We start from the raw sequence: 25,526 nt of genomic DNA on the forward strand, positions 1-25,526 counted from the left end.
TTTTCTTCCTCTTATGTAGTATATTAGATAAATAGGGTGACCAGGCATATTTTTCTACTGGTAAAACTTTGCTGAAGGTTATCATCTTATCATTCTTTCATACCTTAAAATTAATAGAATCATGAGATAAAAATGAATGAGGGAGTTAATGTTAGCATAGGTAGCAGTTCTTTGTTTGAAGCTAGGCACACATCCACACAGGTCATAAAGAAAATAATAAAGCATTTGTTCACTGTTTCATCCTTAGCTCTTAGTACACGGCCTGGCATATAGTATGTGTGCAACAAACACTTGTGGAATGAATGAGTGTCCAAAATCACACTTAAAAGTATACATTTAACACTTGAAAATGAAATACTATGGCGCTTCCCATACATCTGAAATTATTTACTGAGACATACATTACTATGTCTCATAATCTTATGATTACTAAAACTAATTTTATCTTGGTAAATACCCAAGAAAATCAAATCTAGAAAATAGCACAAGACTACACACAAAACTGGAAACAGTTCATCATAGTGCAATTATGCAAACAACTAACAGCATGTTATCATTCATGCTATTAACCAAAAAACCTATATATCTGGGAAAGCTAGTCAAGTAAATCAGCTTCTTAAGCAGTGAATGATAACTCAATCCAGTTCAGATGCTTGGTGGTTTCAGTGGGAAATTAAGCCATGTTAACATAAGAAGCCAAATACCTTCGAGTCTATTGCAATACTATAGAGAAACCCCAGTAGTTGGAACTCACAGTTTCACAGAGTACCGTTAAAGAATTAGCCTCCAAGAGCTTGAGATGTACCTCTCTTGACCTAATTCTCTCTAATCTAGATCTCAGCTCTCCTTTGCTTATACATCTCTCCTCACCAAATCCCCTTCTGAAGGACTCAATCCTTACTAACTTAAATGAGATGCAAATCAAAGTATAATTTTAAAACCTCAAAGCGCCTACCTATATAGTCTGTCTTCTTTGAACATTGAGGAAATGGATGCCCAGAGAGGTGAGTGACAAACTGTAAATCATCCAGTTACTGACATGTTTGAACTAGATCCCAGGTCAGCGAATCTGGCTACAGGTTGTTTTGTTTTGTTTCATGTTTGTTTGTTTGTTTTTACTACATCTCTATCAAAAAAAGTTCCAACTGACCTCAGAAAGTTTTTCAGACACTAACTTTTCTCTTTCCCTTCATAGCAAAATTCTTAACTCCAGATTTATTTTTGTGGCTTTAACCCCACCCTCCCCACCTTACTGTTCCACCTGCCTCCCAGACCAAGAGCTGGAGTATCCATGTTTCACCAGCATCTTTCTAAGTCCTCACGATCTGCAATCTTTAAAAAAAAAAAAAAAAATATATATATATATATATATATATATATATATATATATATATATTTGACAGAGACACAGCGAGAGAGGGAGCACAAGCAGGGGGAGTGGGAGAGGGAGAAGCAGGCTTCCTGCTGAGCAGGGAGCCCAATGTGGGGCTCAATCTCAGGACCCTGGGACCATGACCTGAGCTGAAGGCAGACACTTAACGACTGAGCCACCCAAGCACCCCAAGGATCTGCAATCTTTTTCATTGTGTCCCATTACCTGATCCTGAGTCCTGAGTTCTCTTTTACATCTCTGGCTTACATACTTAGAAAGTCAGAGCCGAAAGGAAAGCTCAAAGTGCCTTCTTTCAAGCTGAGTTCTATCAAACAGCATCTTGAGGAGATAATTTTGCACAGAGAACGAAGAATGAAGGATTGGGTGGTACTGTGATTAAATAACCTTGGGAAATACTATATATCAATTCTTTTCATAGACAGTCCCAGTAAGTAAAAAAAAAGTCCTGCTTTTTAAGACACTGACAAGTCTCTGACGTAAAAGAGAAATTTATTGAATTTTGCTTACTCTTTAACGTCCTCCTATCTATTAGTTCCCCTTAAAACTGGTTTGGTACCACCTTACCTAGTCCAGCCCTGCTGTTTTAGAAATCAAAACTTAAACTGAATTTGAATGACTTACCGAGAACTCCTTCTGTCTGGGGGCCAGAACCAGGGCCTCAATCCAGCTCTGAGTCCCAGGCAGGGGCTACTCTCTAAGTGTTATTCTAAGTATTATTTCTCCTCTGCTGGATCCAGTTCTTTCTGGAAGAAAGTGTCCAACCCTTTGCTGGGGACAGACTACAGATGTTCCTGTAGTGTTCCGGGGGGGGGGGGAAGGAGAGAAGGGTGGAGGTTTGATCTTATTTCAGCTTGATACCACATCCAATTAGAACACAGGGCTGTGCTGCGTCGCCTCAGTTAGCCAACTTCTGTGCAACACTAAACATTGTAGAAATCTTAAACGCATGTCTTCAGGGGCCAGAGCAGAAAATGCACATGAGGAAAATAAGGCAAATGAACTTATAAGGCATCAGGGAATGGGAGGCTTGTGGCAACCTAGAGAAACAAGGCCTAGAATAAGGATGAAAGCTGCTGCGCTCCCTAGGTGATTGTGTGGTAGGGAAATTCTGGCCTACTGTCGCCAGATGATCTGATTCTTTCAAGAGAAGCAGGAAGACCAGCTTGTTAAGTGAAATATTCTGAAGTTTAGGTGTTGGCAATGACTTCATAAATGTTTAATATACAGGGGTGCCTGGATGGCTGCATTGGAAGAGCATGCAACTCTTAACTCGGGGTCGTGAGCTCGAGTCCCATGTTGGGTATAGAGATGACTTAAATGAATAAGTAAACTCAAAAAAAAAGATATTTAATATACAATGTGAACCAAAAATAATATATCTGCAGGTCAGCCTGTGGCTCTCAAGTTGGTGGTCTGAAATTCAGACCTCATACAAACAATATGCCCGATTGGCAGTGTTCTAACTCTAAACCTGGATAACAATAAATAAAACCAAGACATAAAATTAGATATATTTGATTGTGGGTTTTGTTTATTTGGCATTTTAGATTCTGATGGTGCAAAGAAGCAGTTTAGAGAGCAATGACAATGGACATGGAAGATCTGAGTGGGGCTTATGGGTTCTCTTGAGGACACAGAGATGGATGTACTTGTTTCTTTTAAAAATTTCTTTTCCTTTCAAAGCAATAATAAAACTGAAGTAAAATAAAATAAAATTTCTTTTCCCTTCAAAGCACACAGATTTCCTTATCCCTAATTTGAGTAGTCTTCTTGTCAGAGGTAATTATAGTCATTCTTAAGGGACTACAAAAGAAATGGGGGATAAAGATTAATTTTATGGAGAAAATAAACTGAGTTACAGTTAGAAGACAAAAGGGAAACAGTTTGTTGTTGTTGTTTTTAATTTATTTACTTGAGACAGAGAGCATATACACGCAGAGGGAGAGCATCTCGAACAGACTCCCCGCTGAGCTCAGAGCCCAAAGGGGGGCTTGATCCCCAACCCATGAGATTACAACCTGAGCTGAAACCAAGAGTTGGAAGCTTAATCAACTGAGCCAACCTGGTGTACCACCTTTTTTTTTTCCCCAAAAGGGAAATATATGAAAGAGAATATAATATAATACGATGGAGTATAAGTATGAAATAAGTCCAGGCTGCCTAAGTACTGTCTCCTTCCCCACCACCCTCCAAGGATGCCTGGAAGTGGGCTATTTATAACCGGGTGTTATAAGGGTAGGTGCCCAGTAATATGCTAAGGGTCACTGATCCTTCTCCTTGAGGCTGACAGATGTGATAAACACTTAAAGGTGCTCTAGACATACAGGGCCCTACAAGATAAGCAGGGATGGGAGCTAACAATCCTCACATAAACTGAAAACCAAAGCAACTTCTAGAGCATGAAAATGACTTCACCCTTGCCAAGAAGTAGGGGGTTCATATGTTTGATCCAACATGGCTACCACTGACGAAAGTTTTTTTTTTTTTTAAGATTTTATTTATTTATTTGACAGACAGGGATCACAAGTAGGCAGAGAGGCAGACAGAGAGAGAAGGGGAAAGCAGGCTCCCTGCCGAGCAGAGAGCCCAATGCGGGGCTCGATTCCAGGACCCTGGGACCATGACCTGAGCTGAAGGCAGAGGCTTAAACCCACTGAGCCACCCAAGTGCCCCGAAAGTATTTTTTTAAAACTGCTTTCAGAGACTTTGGTTCATTCCTTTGTATATGCTTAATGAAGACAAATCTTCCTTCCCTGACGTTGAATTCAATTTCCAGAAAAGTCAAAGTCCCCCTAAATAACAAGGTGTGAAATGAAGCTGAGGACTGCACTGTTCATAAACAAGATGTGACCCTAAAGCGATGAGATTGATGTTCGTGTGTACGTCAGGAAATTTCCATAGAAGTGTTTCAGACATAGTCTGAATACTAGCAATGGCATCACCTGAACATTAAGCTCAGAGGAAGATACTTGGAGGAACAGGCACTCTGCTAACAAGCCCCTGTATTTTCCTTTTCAGGGCAGTGAAGAAAATGTCAACTGTTTACAAAGAAATTATAGTTAAATAAGGCATCCATGTAAGCTCTTCAAGTAAGTTTTAAAAAGTCAATTGTAGTTGACCTTTGAACAATGCAGAAGTTGGGGCGCCAAACCAGCAGCAGAGTCAAAAATCTGCCTGTAATGTTTAACTCCCCCGGACTTAACTACTACTAGCCTACTGTTACCCAGCAGACTTACCAATAATGATTGACTAACACATATTTCATATGTTATAGGTCTTATATACTGCATTCTTACCATAAAGTAAGCTAGAGAAAAGAAAATGTGATTAAGAAAGTCATAAGGAAGAAAAAATACATTTATAGTATGTTCTTAAAAAAAATATCCATGTATAAGAAGAAATGCGCAGTTCAAACCTGTTTTGTTCAATGGTCCACTGTCCAACAGTTCATGTTGGAAAGAGTATAAAACAACTGGCATCCTGTATTGCTATTAAGCATATACAGGAAAAACAACTTGAAAATAAGAAATAAGACTTGTAAAAATATTTATACCCTTTGATATGATCGTTCTAATTTGGGGCAATCACTTGAGGAAAAACCCTAAAAACAAAAAGATCATATACTCAAATGTGTTCACTGTAACATTTATACTTACAGCAAGTAACTAGTAATTATACTTATAGTAACTATATACTTATAGTAACTAACTATACTTATAAGTAGCTAGTAACTATGCTTATAGCAAGTAACTAGTCTAAGTATCTGGTCCTACGGAAATAGCTTAAATATGGCGCATGCTCTTTGATATATCCATTCCAAAGGGAGGGGACTACTAAGCAGTAATGATATGGTAAATCCTCCTGGTAAATGATAAGTAAAATAATTTGTGTGTAAAACTCTATGTATAGTGTGATAGCCAGCACATACACAAAAAGAGACTGGAAGAAAATACGACAAAAAGCAAATGGAGGCTGTGTTAAGGTGAGACGGAGGTCAAGTTTTTCTATTTTTCACATTTTTCTATAGCATAATTCTATACCTCTTCTGGTATATCAAAAATAATTATTCAGTCCTCTAATTCACTCGAGGAATTTTGCTTTCATGGGAAAAAGTTTTCAAGCAGTTGTGACAGCCGGAGATTATACAACTCACAGCAACATTCTCCACCTACTGCATAAACACACCTTTCACCTACTCCAATTCCTCCACACTACTTCCCTGTACACACCTGTGCCCGCAGAGCCTGTCTTGCCCCATGCAGTACATCCCTTCCTTACGGATCCAGAAGGCTGAACCATAGGGTTCCATCTGTTACTGGAATTTCTCCTTCTTCCTCTCACAACCAAACCCATGTTCATCATCCTTCAGGATCTATCGCAAATGTCCCCTCCTCTGCGGCACCCTGCCGTAGTCACTCCCCAGACAGTTACTCCTTCCTCTGCCCTCTCTAGTTCTTGGTTCAAGCTTCTACTTTTGATACTTGGAGAAATAGATGGTGAAAATATAACAACTGCCTCCTTCACCTTTGTTGCCCTAAAACGGGCACACTGCCTGGGAGGTAATATGCTCAGTCTAACTGTGAATGGATTAATATAGTGCAGATTATGTTTCCTTTCATTATTGCTTTTAAGTTCTTGCTTTCTGAAAAAAGCAGGCATCTTACCCGTTACCATTTTTCTACTTGGGCTTTTCATGAAGAGGAACAGGAATCCAGGGCAAAAGCAAGCATATTTACTGGGTATTGGTGCAAGCGATGAATCACCAAATTCTACTCCTGAAACCAACATTGCACTGCATGTTAACTACTTAGAATTTTTTTTTAAAAATCTGAAGAAAGGAGCACCTGGGTGGCTCAGTGGGTTGGGCCTCTGCCTTCGGCTCAGGTCATGGTCTCAGGGTCCTGGGATCACGCCCTGCATCAGGCTCTCTGCTCGGCAGGGAGCCTGCTTCCCACCCCCCCCCCACCCCCCGCCTACTTGTAATCTCTGTCTGTCAAATAAATAAATATAATCTTTTAAAAATTTTTTTGAAGAAAAACCCAAAACAAAAACAGCAGCGAGCACATTTTGCTGCTGGTCCTATTGTTGATGCCTTATTTGACAAGCAGGATGTACGGGGAAAACCTCCCATCAGGACATTTTCACTACCCTCTTTACAGTAAAAGCTGTTCAGGGACTTTGGATCAGTCACCATTTATTCAACCCACAGATATGCATTTACTTCATGCCAGGTACTTTTAGGAGTTGGGTTCATGGTGATGAAACCCACAGACACGCTCCCTCCCCCACAGAGCTTAACACCCTGGCAAGAAAGACAGAATTACTTAGGGAGACGAATTACTTAGGAATTAAACAGGCAATTCCCAATAACAAATGTTCTGTGGAGGGGAAGAACAGGGTTTAGCAAGAGAGGGAAATAGGGATGAGACAGAAACTAGACTGGGTAGTTAAAGCAAGAGGTCTCTAACCTTAGACCCAACCTCTTTGATGAGCAGACAAGAAGATTTGTCTCAAAGAAGGCACCACAGATCTCAAGAACTGCAGTGTTTGTTTTAAACTTTAAACAAAGAATGAGTTTTCTGAAGCAGTGCACTGGGGACACAAGAGGAAAGACTGACTTGCAAAAGTCTTTGTTTAAGACCAAAAAAACCAAGTAACACTAGCAAAATAAATTTTCAGTCAAATTACATATTTGGCCACCAATATTTAAATGCTATTCTACAGATTGTAACAATGTTTTTAATGGGTAGTTTAAAGCTTATCTCACCAAGTGGTACTTATTCTTGAAAAAAATAATACTGTTGTTGTATGTTTTCATAATTTTACTATTATCTAACCTAGAGTTCGCATAATTAAAACAGTGAAATAGATCCTAACCCAGGAATGGGACTAGTTCTACCCCTGGTTCAGTTACATAAAGATCTCCTTCAAACTTCTTACACCTTTCAGAATCTCAATAGAAGTAGATTCCGGTAGGTGCCATGCTGTCCCACTGCAGAATTATACACCTGCTATTTTCTTGGAATGCCCTTACTTCCACATCTGTCTGATGGTTTCTTTGTATCCTTTCAGACTCAAAAAATGGATGGGATGGAGGGGAATGGCATACAGACATCTGAACATTAACAACACCCAAATGAAAGTCCAACTTTTTAAGCAGTTAAAGTTCTACAATCTACCCCAAAATAGGCTTTTATGGAGTCGGGAAATCACGTTTTTAGAGCAATTGAAAATCACTGCCAAACAGATTCCTTCTGTGGACATAACCAATAACAATGTTCTTGTTTTTATCCAAAACATCCTCATTTAAGTCACAGAACTTGCCAATTTGAATTTGCTACGTGAGGAAATAAGATCGACAAGCTATTGGTTTTGAGCTTCTGTGGTCGCTAACTAAGGTTCAAACCTAGCACATGGTGTGTCCTACAAAACCCTGGCCTATTGTTCTTGACAAAAGTATAGTATGAGCATTTTAATGGTATACTTTTAACTACAGAATTAATAGGCATCAATCTATAAGGCAATAAGTTTAATATTCATCTGATGTGAACTTCATTTTGAAGTAGACAGAAAAAGCTACTTAGCTTCTAAGATTCCACATTTTAAAATAGGTTGTCATATAGATGAACCAACCAACATAATAGCTATTTTACTTTTTCTTTCCACTTTTATAGTTCTTTTAAAGTTTTTTTTCTTTTTCTTTTTTTTTAAGCAACCTCCATATCCAGCATATATGACCCTGAGATCAAGAGTCAACTGCTCAACTGATTGAGCCAGTCAGGGGCCCCTAATTTTTTTTAAACAAATATTTTTTAAATCTACTAAATAGTTATATGTATATAACTTGTATATTTATTTTTATATATAGCTATTTAGCATCTCATTAATATCCATCAGTAACTTCCATTCGGGTTTTAATCATAAGCTACAAAGTTTATTTTTGCTATATCCTGTGAGAAATGATAGCTCAAACTATCATTTCAAACTAACTAAAAACATTAGTTTTGGCCAACATCCTTGAAATCATTCTAACAAACAGGCTATAGGTTGAGACCCTGAAATGTAAAACTCACAGTTGCTTGGGAGTGCATTTGTGGCTGATACTTTGAGGCGAACACCAGGATATAGAGCTGATGGGCCCCATTCCAACCTCACTTCCGTCAGTCTCTCAGGAGAATTCAACTCAGCTGACCACCCTCTCCTGGTACTATTCTTTGCTGGTTTCTTTGACACTTTATTTCCCCAGTTTTCCTCATTGTTCCCTGACTGCTCTGTCCCCTTTGTTGGCACCACCTCTTCTCAGATTGAAAACTACTCTCTTCTCATTCAACATTGTTTCCATAGGGGATTTCATGCCTTTATAGGATTTCAATTACCACTAGCCTGCCAACAAATTTCTCCATATTCACTATATTTTCTTGCCACAGATTTTTGGCATGGGATTGTAGTTCTAGGAAGGCCAAGTGTCGTCTGGTTTGTGAACTGCTATCACCACAGTGCCCAGTATATGGTTGTTAACCAATGATAGGAGGCCATCATGAATTTCTTCTGTTATGGTAGTCAACTGAAGACACCTGCCTTTAATAACTTTAGAAATCAAAGTCACCTTTTCCATAGGTACAGGCCAGATCTCTAGGCCCAAAAGATGGCAATCAATTGAGCAAATCCAAAGTCCTTTGTTAAGAATATCAACCACTTTCTTGATGTGGCAAGATGGTCCACCACTGGGACAGAATTCAAATAAAGGACTTTAATTTATATAGCAAAATGTCAAGTCACCAACTGTACCTTAGGGACCTAAAGCCCAAGCATCTTTTTTAGGTGACATCATATTCTAAAACGAATTGATAACTTGGCAGACTCCAGTGGAAATCTTTGATATAAGACAGTGAAAGCCTGAGAGACATTCAATTCCTTTGAATTTTAGAGCACCAACTCCAAAGGCCGAGTGCCTGAATTAGAGTTTTGACTCTGCATGACTTGGGCAAGATACCTACCCCCTCTGTGCCTCAGTTTCTTCATTTACAGGAATAGCAATAGTACTTACCTTACAGGATTCTTATAAAGGTTGAATATATACAGGACAAGACAGAACAGTATGAGTTAGCTATGAGGATGATATTTCGTAGATCTATTCAGTTAGAGCATCAGCAAATTCAGCCCACAGACTCCAAAACTTTAACCATAGGAAGAAGTTTTTAGTTCTTGCTTTACAGCAAGCATTGTGCAGGAATTTTATATATGCAATTGTATATAGTCCATATAACAAGCCTCAAGGGAAGCACTACCATTGTCTCACTTTTATAGATGAGAAAACTAAGGTTAGAGTTCTACGAACTTGCCCAGCTACTTTCACAACTAGTTAGTGCTGAAGCCAGGAGTTAAACCCAGTAGCCACAGCCAACAGAAGTTGAAGTTAAGATCTATATCTATACAGAAATCCAGTCTGCTTATAAGAGCAGTGGCAGACTGACAAGATTAACAGTGAAAATAAAAGAATACAAAACAGTATATTACTGTTGGAGTATATTGCAGACAGTTACAAAAATAAGATCTGGACTATATATTTCTTAGTATTATTTCTGGTACTATTCCAGGTCCTTTACCTACTTCTTGAAAAGATTTTATTTATTTATTTATTTGAGAGTGAGAGAAAAAGTGAGAGAGAGAGCATGAGCAGTGAAGGGGGGGGGTTGGGAGGGGCGCAGAGTGAAAGGGAGAGGCAGAAGCAGACCCCCCACTGAACAGGGAGCCTGACGTGGGGCTCGATCCCAGAACCCGGGGATCATGACCTGAGCTGAAGGCAGATGTTTAATCAACGGAGCCACCCAGGCACCTCATCATGAAGTTTTTTGTAAAATGAAGACCTATAGTTAATTTTGGGACCCACTGTATATTCTAAGACTCAAAATACATGTTAATATGGTAGGAATTCTGAAATGTTTTACAAGTAAATAAAGAAATCCTGATCAACTCATTATTTCCTGGTCTTATATAACCATAGAACCTCTCCAGTATGTAATATATATTAAAATCCTCCAGGACTAAAATTTTGAAGGCATAATACATAAAATCTTCTAGGACTGAAATTCATAAATCCATGCTACGTCCTTGATGCTTTCTTTCTTTCTTTCTTTCTTTTTTAAGATTTTATTTATTTGACAGAGAGAGAGTAGGCAGAGAGGCAGGCAGAGTAAAAGGAGGAAGCAGGCTCCCTGCTGAGCGGAGAGCCTGATGCAGGGCTCGAACCCAGGACCCCAGGACTCCAGGACCCCAGGACTATGACCTGAGCCGAAGGCAAAGCTTTAACCCACTGAGCCACCCAGACACCCCTGCTTGATGCTTTCTTAATGTGGATCAAACAACTAATACAAAACATTCCAGAGTGTGGGTTTGGAAGGGAAGGAGGGAAGAAGGAGCAATCATAATAGGAAGCTATGGAATATCACAGAAAGGGCTATGGAGGCCAACAGATCCCGTACACAGCCAGCAGTTATTTAACCTTGCTAGTGGTTGTGTTTATTATTCAGTAAACAGATCCATTATTATACTCTTATCTGCCAGCAATCTCATTCTATTAAAACTAGATCATTTTCTACAAGCCGAACTGACTTGCTAAGAAAGTCAAGGAAACAGGAATTATTGCTGCCATGGACATGCTTCTCACTAACAGGGAAGAACTGTGCCATGAAATGGAAAGGCCTGCAAGCTTGGGACAGAGTGACCCTTAGAACTGAGGCATAAACTAGGAAGAGTGAGATAAACATCTTGCATTTTAGAAGAGTAGACTTCAGAACCGTCAAAGAAAGGGTAATGTGAATCCCAGAGCACGGACAATATTATGGGACAGGCAGCACAGAAGAGGGTCAGTCAAATTAATTTCTCATGAAGCATTCGTCAATTATCCATTTAAGAGGAAAAGGGAAAGGTAGAACAGTATCAAATGAATGTGGGAATTCACCAGTGATCTTTTCTGATAAAGGATTTCTTTTTTTAAGTTATTTATTTATTTATCTGACAGACAGAGATCACGAGTAGGCAGAGAGAGAGAGAGAGAGAGAGACAGAGAGAGAGAGAGGAGGAAGCAGGCTCCCTGCTGAGCAGAGAGCCAGATGTGGGGCTCGATCCCAGGACACTGGGATCATGACCCGAGCCAAAGGCAGAGGCTTTAACCCACTGAGCCACCCAGGTGCCCCTTCACCAGTGATCTTTTAAAGAGACAGCCTAATGTTTAACAAGAAACAGACAGATACATTTATTACAAATTCAAAAATAAGCATCAATCTGCAAAAATAATATGAGGAAGTTAAAAACCCAGAAAACAGTGAGGCTTGCAAAAAAAAAAAAAATGTTGCAAAGGGCAGCAAAAAAATCCTTTGGGAGTAAGTTCAGAGTCACAGGCCCATGGGAGCACTAAGTCTGCTCTTTGGTGCAAATGAAGTAATACAGAAGACTGAAAGTAAGCAGAACCATAAATTCTTGTTTTCTCTATAACAAATGATCTTCAAAGCAAAACCAAACCCTAAAACGGATAAGGGAAATTATGTCTATGATAGCTGAGAAAGCCTAGAATTTGGTGGGGAGCTTGTACATAAAGAAACATCCACCTAAGGAAAGAAACATAATGGGACACACACATGAGAATGCCAGCAGAGTATAAAGGACAGAGAGATTAAGGCTGATTGGGGAAAAAGGAAAGTTTCCCAAAGAGATGCTTTTTGAGTGGGTGTTGAAAGATGTGTGGAATGTTAGCTAAAGTCCACGGGTGGGAGGGCATGGGAGGCAGAGGTATCAAGTGTGCAGACATCATGGGAACACTGAGGCTAGATCCCGCAATGTGGGACTGACTGGGGCAGGCTCTATGTGACTATTAGGAAGTCGGTACTTCTATTCTGCCACTATTGCAGGGGACATGAAGCCTGGGGGTGAGGGAAGAGATGGCAGGGGTGGGTTACTGGAGGGTTAACGGTCAGGTTTCAGCAGAACAGGGAGCACAGGAATTATTCTACAACTTTGACTTGATTATGCTGAATGGTGGCAAGCCAAATAAACAGTCCAGATCTGTTTGGGAATAATTCTGACTTAGAGTAGTTTTCCCAGCATGATTATTAATAGCAGCTCCTAGCACTCTTAAAAATGTCCTGGTTTGGACAATAAGTTATAAGACTACCTAGATACATATGTACCTTGGGGACTATCTATCTATGTTTAATAGCAATAATAACAAACTTGTACTTAAATGGTTATAAACTATGGAGAGGAGAGCTTCCCAACAGGTGGGCCACATGACATTGATGTTTCGATGTTTCATGGAGGTGAAAACTCAAAACCGTTTTTTATAGCTACTCCAAATTTATCAGCATCCATATTCTATTCGAGACCCATTTGTGTAATCCTCTGTATAAATCTTGCCAGTTCTATCATTCAAGCCCATACAGATCGATTCCCTCCTTATCTCCTCCAGTTTCCTCTGGCATATTTTTACAAGCATAATCGAGTCTATGGCATGGAAAAAGGTTGGGAAGCACTACTGAAGATTAATTTAACTGGGGGAGATCAGAAAAAGGTCAGGATTCAGTGAGCTAGTATCAAAGTTATCATGAGCACTCCCCTGTGCCTGGCTGCAGCTACGAGGGGTGGGTCACAGAGACAGCACTAGAGACAAAAAGGGCAAATCCATCATGGAGGACTTTGTTTTTAGGTCAGCCTGGCTCAGCAAGTGAGAGCAGGAAAATAGGAAACCAGGACATTCGATTCTAGTGTCTGTTTTGCCAATATAAATGAACCATGTGATCTTGGGGAGGTCACTGACCCTTTTTGAACCTCAGTTTCCTCACTTGATAAATGGAAGCAATTCATGCCAGCCAGTTATCCATTACAAAAATAAAAGGAAGGGTGGGGCATCAGGCTGACTTAGTGGGTGGAGCAAGTGACTCTCCTTAGGATCATGAGTTCAAGCCCCACAGAGAGCTTACTTAAAAACAACAACAACCAAAAACTATAAACAACAAAAAAAACTTAGAACACATTTAAAAAAAATAATTTATTCATTTTATTTGAGAGAGAGAGAGGCAGGGGAGGGGCAGAGAGAGTCTTAAGCAAATTCTAACTGAACACAGAGTGGGACTTGGGGCTTGATCACACGACCTTGAGATCACGACCTTAGCAAAAACCAAGAGTCAGATGCTTAACCAGGGCACCACCCAGGCACTGCCAAACACAGATTTTTTTGAAAAAATAAAAAAAAGGGGGGGGGGCAATTAAGTGAAATATTTTGTAAAATCTAGACTGCTATATAAACGTAAAATATAAGAAATCATGTTCCTTTAGGGTCTCATTTCTCTTAATGCAGGCCTCTGTATCCTGTGTCGCCACTGGTATCCCCCTGGGGGTATCCCTGGTAGGATCTCTCAGTCTTACTCTCACTCCATGCACATCCATTCCCGCTACTTTCACTACTTTCCACTCACTTTCACTGAGAAGACTGTTCTAGAATACAGAGTCGACTATGTGATTTCCCTGTGAAAACTCTTTTAGTGGCCCCTTTCTCAGCCCACAGAGCCCTTTGTTATCTGGTCTGTGGCTCCCACCAGCCTTCCCTCTCTGAAGTTTAAACTACTTTTGGTTGCTTAGCTATATAACCCTCTCCCATTGGACTGTCCCTTCTGGCACAGTCCCTCTCCCATTGGAATGCCCTTCCACCCTCCCCTCTCCACCCTCCTCTTTTCCTCCTGCATCTTGTTCACTCAGCTCCTGTGGAAAGGCAGCTAGTACAATGGGTAAGCTCTTGAGCTCAGAGTGAGACAGGCAGGAGTTGAATCTCTCATGAACTGGGTCATCTTGAGCAAGTTATTTTTCCTTTGCATTTTCAGTTTCCTCCTTTGTAAGGGAAGGAGAGTAAGAACATCCGCTTACTGTGTGCTTTACAGAGGTTAGTTTTTTGTCGTTTTTTTTTTTTTTTTTTTTTTTCTGTCAACAATCAACCTTGGTAACTCAGATTAGATACCAATGTGAAGGGAAAACAGTCCTCAATGCCTGCTGCCTGGTTCTACATTAGAGGTCCTTTTTCAGGCTCTTGGAGCAACCCATGACACCTCTGTCAAAAACTCTGTCATTCAAGAACACACTCTGTAGGGGCACCTGGGTGGCTCAGTTGTTGAGCATCTGCCTTCTACTCAGGTCATGATCCAGGGATCCTGGGATCCAGCCCTGCCTTGGGCTCCCTGCTCAGTGGGAAGCCTGCTCCTTCCCCTTCCACTGTCCCTGGTTGTGTTCCCTCTCTCGCTGTGTCTCTGTCAAATAAATAAATAAAATCTTAAAAAAAAAAAAAAAAAGAACACCCTTTGTAACTGCCAATAGGCTTAACTTCCCTTCGTGTCATTGTAAACTGCTCAAGATTAGATATGGGTCTTTTTCATGTTTGTTTTGCCAGTTCTTAACACAGGTGTTTAGTTATTATTTATTGAAGGAGTGATGACTTCCAAAGGGTAGGATTTTAGTTTTATTTTGGAAACACTGAAAGATTGTTAAAATTTCGTAACAGGACACAAACTGGGTAGAGAATATAACGAGGTTTGCCACTTGGACATTCAATTATATTTCTTAATTCTTTATAAATATAAAATGGAGAAAAGAAGTAATGATCTCCTATATCATTTCATTTGACAATGAAAATATATACTCAGTATGTTAAAACAAAAAATTGTGCATTAACACACTTCTATACCTCCCAGAAATGTCTTAAGGTCAAGCCCAAGTCACAGGATAGAAACAGAATGTCCCACTAAAATAAAGTAATATAGCATTCCTGTGCTGAGGGCTCTATTTGTAGAGTTCTAGGAAAAATAACAAAGTAAACTATAAATTGGGCATTGCCTAACACATCTGGTAGCTGAATCAATCTGCCCTAATTTTTTTTAAAGATTTATTTATTTATTTTAGAGAGAGGGAGAAAGACAGACAGCTTGGGGGAGGAGCAGAGGGAAAGAGAGAGAGAAAATCTCCAGGAGACACCCCACAGAGTGTGGAGCCCTATGCAGGGCTCGACCCCATGATCCAAGGATCAGGAACTGAGCCAAAATCAAGAGTCAGTCACTTACTGGACACAGCCACCCAGATGTCCCACCCCTAAAGTATTCTTAAAGCATTTCTGCTGCAGGTGTTTATAAAAATTCCATCAAGTTAGTTCAGAATTATTGTGATTGGTGAAATCTTTAATTAAATGAAGAAATATGTATCATAGCAAGCCCTGAAGGCAGCGGACAAAACTTACTATTTACTAATGTTCTTGAGTTAAATTTACCGGACAGTAGGAAACATTGCGGTTCACAAACAGTTATGAAAAAGGTTAGCAAACCCGGAGTTCTGCATGGCATCCAGCTGAGCTGGATTTAAACTACACACTTACACAGCCTGAGTGCACATTCATGCATGGAACATCCAGGGGAAGCCAAGTTGCATTCTGATGTCTGGAGACATTTTACAAGATGAAAAACCTTGTTCAACTGGTTCAAAAGCACGGTCATCCAGAAGAAACAGGGGGAACATTCAGCAAAAATATAAATTTCAATCATCTGTTTTACATTATGTCATCAAAAAGATACATAGTAGAGGAGCGCCTGGGTGGCTCATTTGCTTATGCATCCACTCTTGATTTCGGCTGAGGTCAGGACCTCAGGTCATGGAACCGAGCCCCGCCATCAGGCTCTGTACTCCTCTCTGAGTCTGCCTGTCCCTCTGCTTCTCCCCTACTTGCACCCGCTCTTTCTCTCCCTCTCAAATAAATAAGTAAAATCTTTTTAAAAAAAGATATATAGTAGAGTTATTAGTAAATTGGGAAATGATCAAGGTGAGCCAAACCCAGCCCTTGCTCTGAGCTCCCTTCAGACACCTATTGCCTTTAGCCGCCATCTTTACCTTCCTCTAAACTGTACATAACCTCTCCCTTCTATGAGCTTCTGAAACTGTGCCTCTTCAGTAATGCCTGTCAGCAGCTGCCTTCTTAATAGCTATATATTAACATGTCTTCTCCATTCCAGCATGCTGTAGGTTCTTTTAGGCCATTCTAGCATCTCCCTAAAACTGCACATGTGAGCTTCCCATCTGTGTCACATCTAAGTGACTATGTATGAAGCATGCCACTGTGATACCTGTATCAGGGGATCTGGGATGCTTTTTTTTTTTTTTTTAAAGAAATCTGACTTCCTTATAGAACAATGACTAAAATAATCACATTGGTATGTGTGTGCATATCAATTCCTTTTTAGAAATAGGAAATCTACAAAAACTTTTTAAAACAATTTCTTATTACTATACTCATTCATAGAAAAGCTAGAATATATAGAAATTAAAATTGAAGATAGACCAGAAAAAAAGCATTATATTTTAAATTATACCCTTCTGCCTTTTCTCTAAGTAAAGATAGACTGGTATAGCTACTGATGTATATAACTATATGTTTTGGTATATAGATATACAGAACTATATATTTTTGTTGCATTTCCTCACTTAACATAAAGTACATATTTTTTGTAGGTCATTAGACATTATTTTACAACCTAAATGTTTTGACTGTATAGTATTAAAAAATGTGTGTTCCATAATTTATAGGATTTCTTATTTTTCTTGCTTTCACTTTTTTTTAAACCATGCTGCAAAAACAAAACAAGGTTGGTGAATGTTCCCCCTTATTTCTCATGAAACAGCAGTGCTGGGGCACCCGGGTGGCTCAGTCGGTTGAGTGACTGATTCTTAATTTCAGGTCATGGTCTCAGGGTTGTGGGATGGAGCCCCACACTGAGCTCTAAACTCAGTATGGAGTGCTTGAGATTCTGGCTCTTCCTCTCCCTCTGCCCCTCCACTCACTCTCTCTCTTACTCTCAAAATAAATAAAATCTTAAAAAAAAAAAAAAGTAGTGCTTTTGGACTAGTTGAATAAGGTTTCTAATCCTGTAAAATGTTTCGATCCCTACAGCTATAATTTTGATTATATCACTGATTACTCAAAATTAATTCATACTGAGGGATTGTTGGGTCAAAGAATAAGCCTACTTCTACTATTTCCAATGCATATTGCCCAAATCAGCAGTGCACAGTTCTCAGTATCTCCACCTGTACCAGGATTACCATTTTGAAAAAACTTTCCTTACACAGCATTTTGAAATCAGTCTCCTGAACGCACCCCCACCAACTCTCTACTTTTGTCCCCCAGTGTCTTGCTGACCAATCTTCTCCACTGCCTTTCCCAAACCTTTCGTGTTTTTCCACAGCTCAACATCTTATGAAGGCTTTGCTATAACAATGTAATTTGCCTAGCTAGTATTTTATCCCCTTAGACTCTTACAGCCAAAGTGTCAATCAACTAATCTGATAAACTAATCCATGCTAATGTAAAAGGACTCATTTCCAGCAACCTGTGTGCAAGTAACTAGTGCAATTTAAGGAATATAGATTATTTGATCTGCAATGCATTTGATTCACCTTAAAGAGCAATGGTTCTCAAATTTTACTGCATTTGAAATCACGTGGGGAGCTTTTAGAGCTCCTGATGCCTGGGACTCACCTCCCAGAGATTCTGAATAAACCTGGTATAGCACAGAACTTGGGCATCAGGATTTGTAAAGATCCTTGGGGATTTTAATGCAGCATCTGTGTTTGAAATGACTTGAGAAAGATCTCAAGTAGCTTCTTCTTAGGTTATATTGGAGGATCCCAAGGAAAGAAAAAGTATAGTGAACAAAATCTCAATTATCTGACTCACCTGCACAAGATAAAGGAGATAAGAATGGGCAGGAAGAGGTGCAGCATTTGCCAATGACACAGAATAGAAGCAGCATCCATCATTCTTGATGCTGGGCACGTGCTGACTGTGCTAAGAAGTAGGCCAAACTTCACCTCTGAAGTAGCTTCAGTGGCTTTTGTCAATGAGCAAATCAACTCTAATTAAAATTGCTTGGGTCACAAACTTCATGCCATGCAATTTAGTGATAGCTCCCCAGGTTTCAATGAGATAAATCACTTCCAGTTTACATTTGTTTTACCGTTTCAACAAGGTTGGGCAATCCCACAGATTTTCTCCACAATCTAACTCTTAGAGGTATAACTACAAGTTCCAGATATCTAAATACATTATTAAACCTCATAGCAACCTCATAAGGTAGGTTTTAAGCCTGTTTTACAGGGAAAACAGAGGAAGACCAGAGGTAGTTTGTAAATTGCCTGGCCTTGATGCCAGCAAGTGGCCTGGTTGGGATGGGGCTCAGGGAGGCATACCTCCAGCAGTCATGCTTTCGTATTTACTTACAATGTGTCAAGTCACCTTGTCTTTTCCCTGGCACAATTTGAAGTGACATTAGTAAATTGCTTTACTGGGTAGAATATGCTACCATGTGGCCTGAACAATCTTTCTGATACTTCACAATTTAGAAGAAAAGTGATGAGAGCCACTTCTGGGCAAACCCACTCTCAAGCCACAGTGTCAGGTGAGGATAACTGGTTACCTTATTTATCTCTGTGACTTGGCTTTACACACAGTATCAGTCCCAAACGCCAGCTGAGGGCACATTTTATACAGAGGATCATTGGGTCCAAAGGTCTTGCCTTTGTTGGGTTGACAGCCTATAGTTGGGGAAGAACGGCTTTTCTCTGAACCTGACTTTTCCCAAATTACACATGATGGGGAAGACTCCTTTGGTGACCTGAAAACTAAAAAAAAAAAAAATCTCTGTAGCCAATATAGCAGTTGGATTTTTTTTTCATGTTTTTCTTATTCCTCTAACTAGTCATTCTTCTTTTTATTGTTGAAGGCCCTTATAACCCACCCAGGTAAAGACCATTTAAGGTCTTTAAAAGAACTTTAAAGGATAGCACTCCCAAATTACTTAATTTCTGAAGGAAGAGAGGGACTTCAGGGCTTCCTACAAGAAGACCACCTTTCTTGGGACAAATGCTAGAGAAGGGAATGGTCATTCTTTCACCAGGTCAGCATTACAGTCAGCAGGAGGGAAGAAAGGGGATCTATAACTTCATAAACCATTCCTAAGAGACAACAGGGAACGGAAAACATGGCTGAATTTAAAAAAATGAATTGCTGGGGTGTCTGGCTGCCTCAGTAGGTGGAAGAGGTAGCTCTTAATCCCAGAGTTGTGAGTTTGAGTCCCGCAATGGGTGTATAGGTTAGTTAAAAATAATTTTTTTTTAAATAATTAAAAAAAAAAAAAAAAGAAAGAAAACCAAATCCCAAGTAGGAATGTGCTACAATACCCTCCTTCGGGGGCTTTTTGATAGGACAAAGCCTCAGAGACTCCGTGATTTTACACACAATTAGAATGGACAGGGAAAAGGAACATCAGCCTGCTAGGAAAATCATGATTTTTTTTTCTCTCCCTCTTTCTCTAGTCACTCCGGGGCGGGGGGAGCTTACAAAAATAACCTGAGATTAAGAAGGGTTAGAATAATAGGACCCAGCCTTGGCTGCTGACTGTAGTTAAGATTTTAGATTCTCTGGCACTAAAATTAATGTCTCTTACTGTAGAATAAACTGCAGACAGTTACACCGCACTGTCTACGGGGAAAAGAAATCCATCCCCATGGCACAACAGACAGAAATGCTCCCTCGCCAGGGTGAGCAGGAGTATCCTGGCTCAGAGATGATCTCCTTGACAATCAAGGACAGGAAAGAAATGCTGCAGGGCAGGCAGAAAACAAGTGCATCACGCGAACCGCAGCTGCCGCCCCCTCCACCGCCTGGTCTTCGGAGTGGCAGCCAGGCCTCCTGGCCTCCTTCTTGGGCTGAGCTGATAAGCACCGCGCACGAAGCGGGAGATCACGGGAGATCACCGCGGTTACTCAAGTGCTAGCAAGAGCCCTGCCAGTTGCCCCCAGGAACAGAGAGCTCCACAGTCAGGGGACCTCGGGAGATCGCGGGGGCCGCTTCTGCTTTTAAGGTGGCCGCACACGGCCCCAGGAATCAGAGCCTGTTTTTCCCCACAGCCTTCCTAAAACATTTAACTCACTCTCTGCTGGCCCCTACAGAAGAAGGAAAATGGGGAGATTTTATAAAAATGCTGAAAGGTGTATGTATGTATGTATGTATGTATTTATTTATTTATTTATTTATTTATTTATTTTTGACGTTGTCAACCAAGAAAGAGGGGAGATATTTAGGACAGACGAAGGGTTAAACAGTTATCAAATTCTATTCAAGAACTTCACCTTGGCGGCCACCAACGCAGAGGAGAAGATAGAGATCTAGCCCGCTGCTAGCAAGGAGGCAAATGCGACACCCCGAAAACGCCAGACTGAACCACCTTAAAAATCGATCGCCTAATTGCGTTAGAAAAATACGCGTTCTCGGGGGACGCGGTCCGGAAATCTTGCTTTCCCCTTCAAATATTACTTAAGAGCAGGGAGAGAGAATCAGCTCTGGGCTGCGTCTCACCACTTGCTGTGCGCTCCGGAAAGTCGCGTCCAGCAGCATCAGCTTCCAGGGATCCGACACGGCGCTGGGCAGGGGGATGTAGATGTAATAAGCAACCAGCGCCACCAGGGCGGTGAGCAGGACACAGGACGACCTCATCCTTCTCCGACTCGGCGTGCCCGCGGGTGGACGCGGAGGAGAGATCGGTGCCACCCAAAGACCTTCGGCAAGTTTCTGTAAGGGTCAGCCGCTCATTCACCGGTTTCTTATGCGCCCAGGAGCCAATCAGAGGCGGCGTCGGGAGGAAGTCGGAGCGCTGACGTGCCTCCTCTTCGGTGTCCTTGCAGTGTTGCAGCCACTCGGGGTTTGAGAACGCTCGCGGGCTGCCCTGGGCGCAGCACAGCGGACTCTGGAGGACACAGGTCTGTATTGCACGCCTGTAACTAAGGGCTCGCTCCTGCAGGATCCCGAACTTTATAAAACCCAGAAGAGTTTCGGTGTGATGAGTCTCTCTGTGTGTGCAAAGCCCGTGGGCCACTCTGACTCACAATGGAGATACTGAGAAAGAATAAAAATACACTATCTTCGAGAGCCAGACTTGCAATGGAATATAAATTCCAGCTGATACGTGCTGGGAAAAGATACTAAATTCCCGTAGTTCAATCAGTGACAAGCCAGTAGCCTAGCTAGCACCCAAGTCTTGGCTTCCAAACTCATTTGCCAGTAAAAAGAACCAGGACTCTGATGGCTCTTTGGAGGAAAGGGTGATTCCAAGGCCCGGGCAAGGAAAGTACAAGTTGAGTCTGTTGCGCCAGAAGGTAAGGAAGTGCTCAAAACTGATGGGACTGGTCAAAAGGACACAGGTGACAGCCTGAAGGATCTCCCAATAGCTAAGGGGGGGGGGTAGTTTTAGCATCAAAATAAATAATTAATGGATTATAAATAACATAAAAGCCAGAAATCTATACTAATATACAAGAATAAATAAATAAGGAAGTGCCACCTGAAAAAAAATTCTTTCAGTGCGTCAATGATAGCAGAAAAATCACTTGAGTCCACATTTCCGATGGGGGAAGAGAGGGTGGATATAGAATGGGCCCAAGAACTTTACTAGCAGAACTGCAAGCAGAGATCCAGGAGGAAAATATTTGGAAGAACTGTGTTAAGGAGGTGGTATGAGGACAGCTCCAAACTTCTCAAACTAGGCCTTAGAACACTTGGTACATATAATTGTTCACCTTAATATAGTAATTTAAATTTAATCTGATCCAGAGAAGTGAAGTAGTCCCAAGTATGGGACTGATAATGAGATTATTAGGAGAAAATATGTTTCTTGTTTGAAGTTGGAAGAAAACATTTATGTAAAGAGGACACTTCCATGGCATTTCAAGCATTCAAGTTTGAAATCATTGTTTTGTAGCTTTTGTTGTAGCTACTGGTTAAGCACGTAACTCTAAACAGAAAGAGTTATATATGTTTGTGGGTGAATGCATGTGTATAAAGTCAGAAGCTAATCTTTATAGGTGATTAGAAATAATCCCAGAGATACCAACCGAAATGACTACTGAATTAATATAATTCGTTTTCAGGTAATCTGTAAAATAATTCAAAGTTTTACTGTAGATTTTGATATTTTCTTCCTAGATTTTGATTATGTTCATAAAATCATAGATCTTAGAGCTGGTGACAAACCACAACAAACCCCCCACATCTGACTCACAGCTTTTATCTTTAGCAGTAGTAACAAGCTCACTTTTATAGATGAAATTCTCGAGGCCGGGAGCAGCTTGCTCACAGTCCTCCAGTTTGTTAGCGATAGAACCAATATTTACTTCTCCTACCTCTTAGTGCAGTACGATTTCCCTTAAGCATATAGATGAAATTCTCGAGGCCGGGAGCAGCTTGCTCACAGTCCTCCAGTTTGTTAGCGATAGAACCAATATTTACTTCTCCTACCTCTTAGTGAAGTACGATTTCCCTTAAGCAGTATGCTAAGAGACAAGCCAAGAAAGATGGAAGGAACCTCTGCAACTCTCCATGCTTCTGTAAATCTCAGAAATTTAAAAAAGAGAGAGAGAGAGAGAGAGACCACTTTAAGATAAATTTAAACATCTTCATTACTTGTTTCCAATACTTCATTCTTTCAACATATATACCTAACCTAGGAAATAAAGGAGTGAGGCAAGGCAATCAGGACTCTGCTCTTTTTGATTTTTCACACTTGGTGGTGATGGGGGTGGGCGTAGGGAGAATGTAAGGAAGGTACAAGAAGATGGTCTGCAGTACGATACAAGTTGGGGCCATTGACCAAAGATATTTATTGCTTAAAACTGGGCACATTCTATTTTCTAAAAATTGCTGCGCTCTCCAGGGAACTGAATGTTATTCTGATGTCCTTGGTGGATCTACCCACGAGAAAAGAGGTAGCCTATGTAGATGACTGGGCATAGTTGTTAGTCCTGAGGTGTATCTGATGGAAAGTAATCAGGGTTCCAGACAATCACATGCGAATTTGAATATCCTCTTCAAGGAAGTTCCAGACTCCTTTCCAGACCTCACTCTGGGCTGGTCTGACTGCCCCTGCCTACCTCAGTAACTCACCTCTTGCCTTCTCCATCTGTCTTCTATGCTGCAACCACATTGGCTTCCTTCCGATCAGATACACTAGGGCTTTTCTGCCTCGGGATCTTTATACATGTCATTCCGTGCTGTTTCCTCTGCCTGGCACTCTGCCCCTGTTTTCCATCCTCATTGGCTCATTCTTATTAATGAGCTCTCTGCTTAGGTGTCACTTCCTCCAAGTGACAATATTTTCTAAAGTTCAGCATGTAATTGGGCCCTGAAGCTTGTGAGTACCTTCTGTAACTGCTAAGTGACTACCTATCAGTCTTATCTTCCTCCCAAAGTTAATTTAAAAGACCTACCTCTGAGTAAAGATGGAAATGAGTTGGAAAGAGTGTTATGTTGCTGGGTACTTATATCCTGAAGGAACCTTTTTAAAAGTGATTTTCAATATTTCTGAAAACACTAAAATGATTTTATTTCAGAATCTTGTTTCAGAAAGACTAGTGGATATTTGCCTGCTTAAAAGCCAGTCTTTTAACAGTGTCGTGGTTAAGTGTCTTTTCTCCGTTTTCCATTTTTTTTCTAGATTCTCAGACTGATGCAAAAAACTATGGGTAACACACTTAAGGCTTATCTTCCTATGATTCCTGAGAAATTGACTTCATAATTTTTTTATATAAAGTGGCTCCTCCCATTTTATGTGTGCACCTAGGAACCAGATATTTTTTTTTCAGGCATATGTATGCAATTATGTATCAAGGAATTGATAATATTTGGGCTTATATAACGTCACAATATATCACAATTACCTTATTATCTTGGGACATAGATGTCATTTGTTTTCTAAGGTCTGCAGACATTTACCAATGACCTACTAAGTATGGAACACCATCATGCTTGGGGATGGGATAATATCCCTGCACAGAAGGAGTGCTCAGTCTACTAGGAAAAAAAATAAACAGTACACAGGAAAATAAAACTTGCTAAGTGCTATAGTAGAGGTGTAGAAAGAATAGTCTTCAAAGGTGTGTAGAAGCACATCAGACACAGAAGCAGAGAAAGGCATATGCAAGCATACTGTGTAATCTAAGGTTTGTGGCAAGAGCATGAAACCTTCAGAGAGCAGCTTCTCCTGATTTTATGAATAATACAGAATAATAAAATTAATCAGCAGAAGTTTCAGGTCTGCTTTTATTGTTGTTGTTGTTTTTAAGTAGGCCCCACACCCAACATGGGACTCAGACTCACAACCCAGAGGTCAAGAGTCATATGCTCTACCAGTTGAGCCAGCCAGACATTCCTCAGGTCTGTTCTTAACTGAACTACCAGTGGAACCAAAGATAGTGATGTGCAATCATTTAAATCACTGATTTAAATGAATGTATATATATCAAAGATAGGAAAATTTGTCTCTGCATCTCAGGAATAAATGACTTCTATTGATAAAATATACTTTATAATAATTGTTTAAAATATCCACTGGCCTAAGTTTAGGCCAGGTAGTCAGGATGACACTTAAAGCTTAGCAATTAGAGATGCTAAAAATAAATCAAGTGGGTTATATATTTCAATTAGGTTTCTCTACTGTTTCTTGGTTTCTAAATATGTGCTTATCTCAGAAAAATAAACCATTGGTTAGTTCTTTTGGGCATTTACTTTTGTTAGTCTCCAGAATATGCCCAGAAGTTGTTCTTTTTATTTTTTTATTTTTTAAAAAAGATTTTATTTATTTATTTGATAAAGCGAGAAAGAGACCACAAGTAGGAAGAGAGGCAGGCAGAGAGAGAGGGAGAAGCAGACTCCCTGCTGAGCAGAGAGCCTGATGCAGGGCTCCATCCCAGGACCCTGAGATCATGACCTGAGCCAAAGGCAGAGGCTTAATGCACTGAGCCACCCACATGCCCCGAAGTTATTCTTTTTAAAAATTTGAACCCCAGATTTAAGTTCTTACCTATTCTAGTGTCTGCCCTAAGCTCTATAGCCAGGTCCTAGCTCAGTCCTAGGCACATAGCCAAAGTTCAGTAAATACATATAGCTGATAAAATCTAATATTGAGATCTGAAGGGTCAACAATGTGAAAATCATCACCTCTCTTCCATAGCCAAATATAATCAGGAAACAAATTGAATATAATGCAATAACTAAAAACAG

The 25,526-nt window shown here is 40.4% G+C and overlaps 1 protein-coding gene across 2 annotated transcripts in view; it reads right to left on the reverse strand.

Moving 5' to 3' along the window:
- The window catches only part of NCEH1 (neutral cholesterol ester hydrolase 1), a 59,465-nt gene extending 38,306 nt beyond the window's left edge, over positions 1-21,159 (reverse strand). For both annotated transcript variants that reach the window (XR_006609157.1, XM_004756591.3), the window contains exon 1: positions 20,832-21,159. Coding sequence is in view for 1 of the 2 variants with exons in the window: in XM_004756591.3 (XP_004756648.1) it covers positions 20,832-20,969 (138 nt within the window). In the remaining variant the exon portion in view is untranslated. The remainder of the gene's footprint in view (positions 1-20,831) is intronic.
- Positions 21,160-25,526: the final 4,367 nt, after the last annotated feature.

This window comes from Mustela putorius, unplaced genomic scaffold, assembly GCF_011764305.1.
Source record: "Mustela putorius furo isolate JIRA1106 unplaced genomic scaffold, ASM1176430v1.1 tig00003834_pilon_pilon_pilon, whole genome shotgun sequence".
Lineage (NCBI taxonomy): Eukaryota > Metazoa > Chordata > Mammalia > Carnivora > Mustelidae > Mustela > Mustela putorius.